The following is an 11,519-nucleotide window of genomic DNA, read 5'->3' as shown; positions in this document are numbered from 1 at the left end:
CAGCGCCTCGAGCCCCACGCAGCACCAGAAGCAGCCCCCGGTCCGGGACTCCGCACAGCGCTCCAGCGACGGCCCCGCCGCATCCCAGGATGAGCATCCTCCGCACAAAACGGAGCAGGCGCGGATCCACCGGGATTTACGGGCGCGGGCGGGGCGGGGCGGGGCCAGCTCAGGTGTGAGGGGCGGGGCCGGCTCAGGTGTGAGGGGCGGGGCCGGCTCAGGTGTGAGGGGCGGGGCCGGCACAGGTGCGCGGGGCCCCAGCGCGGCTGCGCGGGGCGGGGCCGAGAGGATTTAAGCGCCGGGAATCGCCGTTAGCGCCATTTGCCCCCTCGGCGCTCGGAGGGGAAGGTTCTGTCCGCGCGGGCTCCATATCTTTTTATTTGTTTCTTTTCTTTTTCGCTTTTTTTTAACCATTTTTTTTTCAATACCTCCCCTCTCTCCCTCCCTTCCTCCCCTCCCCCACCCCCTACACCCTCCCCCCCCCCTACCCCCCCCCCCCCCCTCCCCCCTAGCCCTCCCCTCCCTCCCCCCCAAACCGCTCCCTCCGGGGCCGGTCCCCCCTACCCTTCCTATGCCCCTACACACCCCGACCCTACCCTCCCCCTCCTTCCTCCACGGTTCCTTCTCTCCCCAGCCCGGCTCCCACCGGCCCCAACATCCTTTTTCCCCCCCAATTCCGCTTTCCCCTCCTTCCTTCACTCTTCCTCCTCCTCCACCTCCCCCTGTTTTCCTTCCTCACCTTGACCCCCCCACCTGTGCTCCATCCTCGTCCTCCATCCTCCGCCCGTCCTGCCCCCGCCACCCCACCTGCCCCTGTCCCCGTCCCTGCACACCCCGACCCCCCCCACCTGCCCTCCATCCTTGACCCACCCCGAGCACCCCCTGTGTCCCCCTGTTCCCGTCTTCTGTCCCCCGCTCCCTCTTTCCCCCGCAGCCGCGGGTCCCGGGGCGCCGCAGAATAAAGCCCAGAGGGCCGGAGCGGCGCCCCCGCTGTCCCTGGAGCCCCCACACGGGGCCGGAGCCGCTGGGCGGGTCCCCCCATTCCAGTGCTAAGCACGGCCCGACACCGCCGGGGTTCCGGCTGTCCCTACATCACACTGGGGGTCCCCGGGGCGGGGGAAAGGTTGGGGGGTGGGTTAGGCAGGGCCCCCTCCTCGGGAGGGGGTCCGGGGGGGGAGGGGGGTTGGGGGCGGGAAGGGGGTGTGGGGGGGGGGGGTGGGGTAGGGGGGGTGGGGCCCCCTCCGGAGGAGGGGGTCCCTGGGAGGGGGGGCGGGGCGGGCCCCCTCCGGAGGAGGGGGTCCGGGGGAGGGGGCGGGCGGAGGGGGGCATTCCCCCTCCAGGCCCCGCCCCCTTCCCCGGACCCCCTCCTCCGGACGGGGCTCGGCCCGAGCCCCCCCTCCCTGGGACCCCCTCCTCCGGACCGGGGCCCCGGGGGGAGGGAGGGGGGGCGGGCGGGGTGGGGGGGAAGCAGAGGGGGTCACGTCACTCTGCAGCTCGAACACAGACAGACATCGACATAACCGGACAGAGAAACCATCCCTCCCGTTCGGCCCACCCCACCCCGCCCGCCCCCTCCCTCCCTCCCCCCGGGGCCCCGGTCCGGAGGAGGGGGTCCCAGGGAGGGGGGGCTCGGGCCGAGCCCCGTCCGGAGGAGGGGGTCCGGGGAAGGGGGCGGGGCCTGGAGGGGGAATGCCCCCCTCCGCCCGCCCCCTCCCCCGGACCCCCTCCTCCGGAGGGGGCCCGCCCCGCCCCCCCTCCCAGGGACCCCCTCCTCCGGAGGGGGCCCCACCCCCCCTACCCCACCCCCCCCCCACACCCCCTTCCCGCCCCCAACCCCCCTCCCCCCCCGGACCCCCTCCCGAGGAGGGGGCCCTGCCTAACCCACCCCCCAACCTTTCCCCCGCCCCGGGGACCCCCAGTGTGATGTAGGGACAGCCGGAACCCCGGCGGTGTCGGGCCGTGCTTAGCACTGGAATGGGGGGACCCGCCCAGCGGCTCCGGCCCCGTGTGGGGGCTCCAGGGACAGCGGGGGCGCCGCTCCGGCCCTCTGGGCTTTATTCTGCGGCGCCCCGGGACCCGCGGCTGCGGGGGAAAGAGGGAGCGGGGGACAGAAGACGGGAACAGGGGGACACAGGGGGTGCTCGGGGTGGGTCAAGGATGGAGGGCAGGTGGGGGGGGTCGGGGTGTGCAGGGACGGGGACAGGGGCAGGTGGGGTGGCGGGGGCAGGACGGGCGGAGGATGGAGGACGAGGATGGAGCACAGGTGGGGGGGTCAAGGTGAGGAAGGAAAACAGGGGGAGGTGGAGGAGGAGGAAGAGTGAAGGAAGGAGGGGAAAGCGGAATTGGGGGGGAAAAAGGATGTTGGGGCCGGTGGGAGCCGGGCTGGGGAGAGAAGGAACCGTGGAGGAAGGAGGGGGAGGGTAGGGTCGGGGTGTGTAGGGGCATAGGAAGGGTAGGGGGGACCGGCCCCGGAGGGAGCGGTTTGGGGGGGAGGGAGGGGAGGGCTAGGGGGGAGGGGGGGGGGGGGGGTAGGGGGGGGGGAGGGTGTAGGGGGTGGGGGAGGGGAGGAAGGGAGGGAGAGAGGGGAGGTATTGAAAAAAAAATGGTTAAAAAAAAGCGAAAAAGAAAAGAAACAAATAAAAAGATATGGAGCCCGCGCGGACAGAACCTTCCCCTCCGAGCGCCGAGGGGGCAAATGGCGCTAACGGCGATTCCCGGCGCTTAAATCCTCTCGGCCCCGCCCCGCGCAGCCGCGCTGGGGCCCCGCGCACCTGTGCCGGCCCCGCCCCTCACACCTGAGCCGGCCCCGCCCCTCACACCTGAGCCGGCCCCGCCCCTCACACCTGAGCTGGCCCCGCCCCGCCCCGCCCGCGCCCGTAAATCCCGGTGGATCCGCGCCTGCTCCGTTTTGTGCGGAGGATGCTCATCCTGGGATGCGGCGGGGCCGTCGCTGGAGCGCTGTGCGGAGTCCCGGACCGGGGGCTGCTTCTGGTGCTGCGTGGGGCTCGAGGCGCTGAGGTGAGGCAGGGGACAGGACCAGGGCCTGGGAATCCGGCTCCGGGTCCTGCCGGTGTCTGCTGGGGGTCCCGGGCTGAGCCGATTCTCCGTCCTGGGGCTGCAGAACCGAGGCGGGATTGGGGCTGGGACCGGGATCACCGGGGGCGGGAAGAGTCGCTCCGGGACGGGCGCGGACTGAGCCCGGCGCTGCCGCTCCCGCTTGGACCGCGGCTGCTCCGGGGCTGCTCCCGCTGCGGCTCCGGGCAGGTCCCGCTGCTGCCGTAGGGAGCCGGGGCTGTGCCGGTGCCGGGCCCGGCAGGAGAGCGGCGCGTTCCCGGAGCAGGCGCTGGATCGCGGCTGGAAGCGGCCGGGGCGCGGGGACCGCCCGTGCCGGCCCCGGGAGCCCTCAGGCCCCGCCGCTGCCTCAGCGCCGCCGCCCCGCGGGGCGCCCCCTGGCGGACACGGAGCGGGGCTGCGAGCGCGGCGGCCCCCGGGGCGCGCTCCCGGCCCGGCCCCCGCGGGGATGCGGAGCCCCCTCAGCCCCGCTACCCCCAAGGCCACCGCGCGCAGAGCGGGACCCGCACCCCATGCCCGCACCCCCGGGGCTCTCGCCCGCCGCGTCCCCGCGGAACGAGCGGGGCTGCATCGCCGCGGGCCGGAGGAGCCGCTCCGGGCCGGGCGCTGGGGCCGAGCCCGGCGCTGCTGCTCCTGCTCCGACTGTGCCGGGTGCGGGCACGGGGCCCTGCCCGGGCTCGCTTCTGCTCGGGCCGCTCGCCTGACACCTGCCAGGTGAGACCTGATGCTCTTCCTCCTTTCCCCACTTTCCCTATGGCTCATACTCTCCAATACAAAAAACTTCTAGGTTCAAAAAGCCAGTGACAATTGTTTATTCTTTATTTCCAGGTCATCAGATATCCTGAGTGGGAAGGGACACACCAGGAGCACCAGGTTGAACCTTTACGTGAAGGGTTCAGCTGGGGATTGAACCACAACTTTGGCATTTTCAGCACCCTGCTCCAACCAAGCCAGTCTCAGGTAATGGCAATGCCCTGCCTGGGACGGGAATGCCAAAGGCCAGCAGGGCAATTCCTTTGCCAATGCTGCTTTACACACCAGCCCCTGGAAGGTCTGTAGGGCAGAGCTCCATAGCCAGCACATGACCGTGGAACAACACAGGTGAACAGCTGTGTGACAGCACAAAACTCTTCCCTGATTTCCTTGATTTTCTGTCTTTTCCAGCATTTCCTAAATAGCTGTAAAGGTGCTGATGCCGTGTCCCTTTCCGGGGAGAAAGGAGCGAGTCCTGAGGGTTCCCTTGCTCCAAGGCCGAAGCTCTTGTGGAGAGTGTCAGGGCCGGTCCCGCCTGCAGAGGGGCCTTTCCTGCAGGGGAGCGCTCACAGCCCAAACTCACGGCGGGGGCTGAGCCCGGCGCTGCTTCTCCGGCCCGGAGCTGCACGGAGCCCTCGGGGACTCCTGCTCCCTGCCAGGAATGTTCCTCGCTGCTCCCTCCGTGTGTCCCGGCTGGCCGGGAACGCGGGGCGGGAGGAGGCCGAGCCCAGGGGGGAACCAGCCCCTCCTGCCCTCGGTGCCTGCAGGGCAGGAGCTGTGCCTCAGTGTCCTGCCCGTGCAGGCAGCGTGCCAGGCACACCCGGGGCGGGCACTGGGATGCCCGGGCAGCGCTGGGATGGGCACGGATCAAGGGCTGCCCGCGGCTCCTGGGCCAGGGGCTGCTCTCAACGGGGCCCCGGAGAGGCTGCAGCCCGGACAGAGCCCCCTGACATCCCCAAACCAGCCCAAGGAACAGCTGCCATTGCCTGGGAGTGCTGCACGCTGCCTTTGCAGAGGAGCTCAGCCAGCAATTCCCGGTGCCACCTCCTGGAGTTCCCACACAGCCACCGGGTGTGTCCCGGCCACTCCAGTGCCTTCCCTTCCAGCCTGGGGACATCCTCCAGCAGCAGCCTTAAAGCCCAGGGAATTCCACTCACAGAAATTCAATCCCAAGCAAGGCCCTCGGAGATGCCTTAGAACAAAAGGTTGGAGTTTGATGAAGTTTGGTTTGGATGAAGTTTGGAGTGCTTCGAGAGCCAGCTGGGACTGCAGAAGTGCTGGGAAGCTGGCACAGGTGGGTCACAGCGCAGGTGCCCTGCAGGCAGGGATGTGCATCCCTTTCCTCAGGGAAAAGAGCTCCCGGAGGTCGCTGCCGAGGCTCTGGAATGAGCTCAGCTCCTGCAGGGAGCGATGCCCTCCCCTGGGCACAGGGGCTGCCCCAGCAGGGCCGGGAGCGCGTCCGGCCCCGCCCTCGCTGCTGAGAGCATCAGCTGGAGCCGAGCCCGGGGGTGGAGCCCACGGAATTCCAGGGAGCTCTGCAAGTGCCCCCGGGAACAGGGGTGGGGCTGGGGGATGAATAAATAGCCAAGGGTTAAAAATAGCAAATGCTATCGAGTATCAACCTGTCCTTGTCCTGATCCCACTGAGCTTCCTCAGAGCCTCTGTTGGTTCCTGGCACAGCTGGTGTCAGATAGGCAGCTCTGTGTGGGAATATCCATGCTGCCTGAGGATACCCATGGATATCCGTGCTGGATGAGGCACTGGCAGGTTATTCTAGCAGAGGATTCAGGGCTATAGCTCTAATTCATCTAAACTGCAAAGATGAACCCCAAATCTGGGCACCCCACAGGGAACAATCTTAGTGCTGCCCTGCCAGCCAAAGCCCCTGGGCTGGGAAATTTCAGCAGCCAAATGGATGGAATAATCTAAATGCCAGCATCCCCCAAGGGGACAATCCAATCACCTCCATGTGCTCCCAGAGTGTCCATTCTGTTCTCCATGGGTGCCCTGGTGACACCAGGGGCTTCCTCTGCCCACAGGGCCTTTCTCCTGCCCCTCTCCAGCCTGAGGCCTCTTCTCCCTGCCCTACCAGCTGCTGCCAGGGAAGGAGGACACAGAGAGTCCAGAGGTTACCTCTAAACAGTCCTTCCCTCACCTTGAGATTACCTGAGATTTCTCCCTCAAATTTTCCCTGTCTGTCCCCTTCTGATTTCCTCACTTTTTACAAGAAAACATTCTTTCTCTAATTTGGGGATTACCACAAGCTTTATTCCCATTATTTTCCCTACCTGTCCATAAGTGGTTACCTCAGTTTACCCCATCAAGTGCATCCTCTCTGCTACCAATCACCTCAGATTTTACCCTTGAAATTTTCCCTACCTCTCCACCACAGAGTACTTCATTTTTACCTTAAAATATTAATTTTCTACCAGGGAGATTGCCTCAAGTTTTTTCCCCAGATTTACCCACCTGTCCACAGTAATTCCCTCAGTTTACCTCAGGATGTTCCTGCTCTCTCCTAGAGATCATCTCACATTTTAGCCCTCACTTTTCCCTACCTGCCCAGTACTGATTACCTCCTTTTCACCTCAAAATATCCATTGTTTCCTCTACAGATTACCTCAGATTTTATTACAAAATGTCCATTTTGTCCCCTATTTACCAACTAGATTTTAAAACCAAAACCACACAGGTTATGTCTCTTACTCCCACAATGTTCACTCTGTCCCCTGCCAATTATGTCAGATTTTATCCCAAAATCACTTCCTGTTCCTAGATAATTACCTCAGGGTTTGCCCCCCAAATTCTACCTAATGTTGACTTCTGACCATTTCTCCCTCAAGATGTTCATTCTCTGCCCTGCAGATCTTCCCAAGTTTTACCCCCAAAATTTCCTTGCCTGCCCCCAGTGACTGCCTCAGTTGATGTCAGTGTTCACCCTCTCCCTTGGGAATTACTCAGGTTTTACTCCCAAAATTTTCTGTAACTGTCCATAACTTATTACCTCATTGTTGCCTGAAAATATTAATTTTCAACCTTTAGATTATTTCAAGTTTTTCCCCCCAAAATTTCCCTACCTGTCCCCTACTGATTCCCTCATTTTTCCTTCAACATTATTTACTTTCTATCATGTAGCTTTTGTCAAGATTTAGCCCCCGAATTTTCCCAACTGTATGCTCAGTACTCATCACCTCAATTTTCCCTCCGTATGTTCATTCTCTATTCTTGAGATTTTGTCAAGCTTTGCCTCCAAAATGTTCCTTGTCTGCTACTGAGTAGCTCCTTTTTACTCCAATATCTTCATTCTGTCCCCTACAGATTGCATTGAGTTTTATCCCCAAACTTTTCCTTCCTGTACAATATTGATTAGCTCTTTTCTACTCTGAAATTTGCATTCTCTCCCCTGAACATCACCTCAGCTTTCCCCTCCAAATGCCACCTTGCTCCCCTTGACACCCCTCACATTTTCCTACACAAACAGTTCTTGTGTCCCCTCTCAACTGCCCCAGGTTTTCAGCTAAAAATGTCACCTCTGTCCCCTCTGAGTTATCCCAGGTTTTCCCAGTTAGGAACTGCAAGGAATTCAGGCAGGGCAAAGGACAGCAGGGAATTCTGTAAATTCAAAGCCACAAAGAGAAGGTCTACCAGCAAAGGGGAAAGGTTTCAGAAAACATTTCTGCAATTACTAATTAATAATTATTTCCAGTTCCCCAGTGAGAAGAACATGAGCTCACCACCATTAAGGCCTGGCAGTTCCCTGCAGTGAGGGCTCAGTGCACATCCACAGAGGCAATTCCAGCATCTGAAAGGAAGGAAGAAGAAAAAGGTCATTTCTTCTCTTTCCAAGTTATTTCAAGTTCTCAGACCCAAAGCAAGCTTTGCCCTTGCTTTTGGCTGGGTGACTCCTGAGCAGTGGGCACAGGTCCTGTCATTGATGCTGATGGGAGTGATGCTTTCTGGGGAAATCAGCTGATTTCCAAAGTTCACTGCCTGCCCCATGCCTGATCTGCACAGGAGAAAACCTCTTGCACGAAGGGATTTTGCTCCATCTAATCCCATCTGCCCAGGCTGTTCCATGTGGGTGTTGCCAGGCTGGGGCAGCACAGGCAGACACAGCTCTCAGCTCTCTCTGCTCCAAGCACAGCTCTGGGTTCTTTGCAAACTCCTCTGCTGTGAGGTTTTCTCCAGGAGAACTCAAGGAATGGCTCATGGCAGGTGGAGATGAAGTTATCATACAGGGAAGTAAAGGATAAATATTCCTGTAAGAGCCTTTGGGATCTGCTGGGCTGAACTGGGAAGAGGACATTGATTCCCTGCAGTGCCAATGCACAATAACCTCCAGCACAAAGCACAGACTGTCAGGTGGGCTCTGAAAGCACCACTTGGACAAACCTCACTGTTATTCTTCTCTGCAGGGACTTCTGCAATCCAGCCCTGCAGCTGAGCAGCCCAAAAGCTCTGGAGTCTGCCTGCTCTGGAACAAAAGGATCCTGCCAGGGGTGAGGCACATTGCCAGCAAACACTGCCAACAGGCACAGAGGCTCCACTGGAGCTCCTGTTGGGGCTGGGAAGGGCTGCCAGGAGGACACAGCCCCAGGGGGTGGCAGTGGCAGCAGCAAATTGCCACGGTCTGAGGGCACAGCAGAGAGCCAAAGGCCAGCAATGGCCACGGGAGCTGCAGGTTCAATTCTGCTCCTGCGCTGCCCCATCCCGGCAGGAAATCCCCAGGGGGGACAGAAACTCTCAGGGGCACAAAATGCAGCATCTGTGAGCCTGATCCTGCCTGAGCTCAGCGTGGGGGGCCAACCCCCCCAAGGGAAGCACTGCCCTGCCCTGGATCAGTGCCAGGCCCTGCCCCAGCTCCCAGCAGCTGCTCCCGGGGCTGCCACCACATTCCTGACAAGGTGACAAGGGTGACAAAGGCCCCTTGGGACAGGGCTCTCTCTGGCTCTCAGGCCTTGGGGACAGCAGGGAGCAGGGCAGGGACAGCCTGGGACCAGGGCAGAGCCCTCTGGGTCTGTGACACTCTGGGCACAGCTGGGGACTCACCCCACACCATGGGCAGGAGCAGGGACCCTCCAGTGCAGCTGGAGCCCGTTGGGTTTGGCTGCTCAAACTCCACAGCTCTGGGCAAAGATGGCATGAGTTAAGTGGTTTTTCCTGTCCTGAAAGAGAGGAGAAAATGGAAATTAGGTCCACTCTGGAAGTCAAAGGCTCCTGGCTTTCCTCCTTCTGTTCTGATTGTTCACTATGGGATTATATCCATCAAAAAGGAAAGGTGACACCAGATAAAAGTGCTCCTTGTCAACATTTTATTCGCTACTATTTTAATACAGCCAAAGGATGCCCATTTTTTCTTATCACATTCTTGACCTAATTTTAACAGAACCATTTTCATTCCAGGCCCCACTTGTGAGTTATTCAATGCTTTGCCATTGGACTTTGGACAAAGGAAGAGAAGGATTTGTTCCACGTGGGTGTCATCCAACAGGGAACAGCCCCTGTGCCAACCCCAGCCTGGGCTGAGCACACTGCCTCACTCCCCCATTCTGCATCCTGGCTCCACTCCAGCCTGAGTTTTCCCCCATTTTCCATGTCTAGAGACAGGAAATTGTCCTGGTCAGGGTGTGAGACCTTCAAGTGCACATAGGTCTGGGGGCTGTGACTGGATTCCAGCAGGGAATTCATGCTTCTACAGATAAAAACTATTCCAGGGAGCAGCACTGACAAAGTTGGGAGCTGCTGCTTCACCACACGGTGTCAGCAACAGAGAGAAAACATCAAATGTGTATCCAAAACCAAGGATAAAATGAATTCTCCTGTTTTTGGTGGGACCAGGGCTAATTCTGCCCTGGAGTGACAAAGAACTTATCCCTCAGAGCCCCAGAGACCCCTCAAAAATCCCAAGTGCAGCAGGGAAGGAAGGAAGGAAGGAAAGGCACCTGTGCCTCACCTGCTGGGAGCAGCACAGGTCCTGCTGCTCCTGGGCACTGGGAACGTGTCTGGAGCCAAAAGCCCTTCCCAGGCTGCAGGGGTTTCCTAAAGCACCAGCTCTGGGAAGCACAGGGCTATGGAAGAGACAGGGAGTGGGAGTTTACAATAATAGTAACAATAACATCAATAACAATAACATAATAATAATAACAGTACTAAGGAAGAGCAGCTAAGGGAGCAGCAATAATTCCCAAGGGAGCAGGGAGGATGCTGAGCTTTAAATGAGGTTTGAGTGAGGCAGCATCTCCTGGGCTCTCTGAAGCACAGCTCCAGGTCTGGGATTCCAGGGGCAGTGCAAACTCCCACTGTCCAATCCCTGGATTTGCCTCCTTGGCCATGTTTGGCTCAAGTGCTCCAGTGCTGCTGCCTGGAGGGATTGGGAAAATGGGCATTAAACCCCTTCCACAGGGCTGGTGCTGAGCTCTGGCTGGGGAAAGCATTGGGCACCTCTGGCATTTCAATGAAATCAGTTTCCATCATGCTGAAGATACCCTGAATAAACCCAGGGCACACAAAGAAACCTTTCTCCATAAGGACAGCCCCAGGGAATACACAGTCATTCCTATGCCTGGTCAAACAAACAGCAGCCAGTTTTTGGGGAGAGACTCCAGACTCTTGTCTCCCTCCCAGGCTGTAAAACACTTGCAGAGGCTCTGGAGTTCACACAAGCTTGTCAGGGTTTGGATATTTCATTTACATTCCATTCACATACTAAGGAATTTGAAGTGTCCTAAAGGCAGCTCCACTCACACTTTAAGTTTAAGCCCTCTGCCACAGCTGAATTGGGATGTTCTCTTGTTAGAAACACCCCACCTTCCTTAGGCATCTCCATGGGGGAGATAACATAAATGTGGACAAGAGTTTGGAATGCAGCTTCCAAATCAAGTTCCCTGCTAGGAAATGACTCCAGCTCTCTGCTGCCTTGGGCTGTTTCAAACACAGCCTGGCCCACGTACGCAAATGGAATCAACCCCTTTGTTCCATTGGCCTCCCAGCCCAAATTCCAGTGGGACAGACCAGTCCCTCTCCTTGGAAGGCAGCATCTCCTACCTGGAGCTGGGCCTTCCCCAGCCTTTGGGGGCCGCTGTCTCCATCCTCCCACACCTCCTCATCTTCCTCCTCGCCAGGGTTGGCTTCCTCAGCCTGCAGAGCAAACCCAGGGACGGTGCCCAGCCTGCTCATGCCAGCCTGGGCAGCAGGGACGGGCTGGTGGCACCCTCTGGATGTGCCCCTGTGCCTGGCACCGTCCCTGCTCCGCGCCCATCCCCGTTCCTGCCTGGGCAGCTCCTTGGAACGGGATGTGAAAGCACAAACGTTTGCTCTGCTGGGGCTGGGACAGCAGAGACTCCCCCGGGGCAGGGGGCAAAGCTCCTGCTCCCACATCCTCTGCCTCCCACAGCCCTCCTGGGGCTGGGCAGAGCAAAGGAAACGCCTCAGCTCCTGCTGGAAATTCCCTCCTGTGCCCATCAACCCCAGAGGCTCTGCCTAACGGAAAAAAACTTTCCAAGTGAGATAATTTAAAGAAAACTCTTGCTTCCTTTGAAGATACTAAAAAGGATATGATGTGAGTAAAAGTATTTCTACTAACTATTAAACTAAAATGACTAATTACTAATTACTATTAACTATTAAACTATTACCATGAACTATTATTACTCTTAATATTTACATAATAATTTTTGACTTCTAAATCTTAATGT

At 59.2% G+C, this 11,519-nt stretch overlaps 2 protein-coding genes across 4 annotated transcripts in view; one reads left to right on the top strand and one right to left on the bottom strand.

Annotated features, from left to right (window-relative positions):
- The window catches only part of LOC143694288 (uncharacterized), a 71,498-nt gene that overhangs the window by 28,830 nt on the left and 31,149 nt on the right, over window positions 1-11,519 (top strand). The window lies entirely within an intron of this gene.
- LOC143694287 (uncharacterized) overlaps window positions 4,880-11,519 on the bottom strand; it is a 39,743-nt gene continuing 33,103 nt past the window's right edge. The window contains exons 4-8 of one of the 3 annotated variants that reach the window (XM_077179513.1): window positions 10,870-10,962; window positions 9,779-9,893; window positions 8,875-8,990; window positions 7,560-7,627; window positions 4,880-5,017 (exon numbers count right to left, since the gene is read on the bottom strand). In XM_077179513.1, coding sequence (XP_077035628.1) covers window positions 7,565-7,627; window positions 8,875-8,990; window positions 9,779-9,893; window positions 10,870-10,962 — 387 coding nt within the window. In that variant the 3' untranslated portion in view covers window positions 4,880-5,017; window positions 7,560-7,564. Of the gene's footprint in view, window positions 5,018-5,117; window positions 7,438-7,482; window positions 7,628-8,874; window positions 8,991-9,778; window positions 9,894-10,869; window positions 10,963-11,519 lie in introns of those variants that run through there. The other 2 variants (XM_077179512.1, XR_013182643.1) reach the window with 2 other exon arrangements.

This window comes from Agelaius phoeniceus, chromosome 6 (genome assembly GCF_051311805.1).
Source record: "Agelaius phoeniceus isolate bAgePho1 chromosome 6, bAgePho1.hap1, whole genome shotgun sequence".
NCBI lineage: Eukaryota > Metazoa > Chordata > Aves > Passeriformes > Icteridae > Agelaius > Agelaius phoeniceus.
The sequence above is the reverse complement of the archived record's forward strand: the minus strand, read 5'-3'. Positions and strand labels throughout refer to the sequence as shown.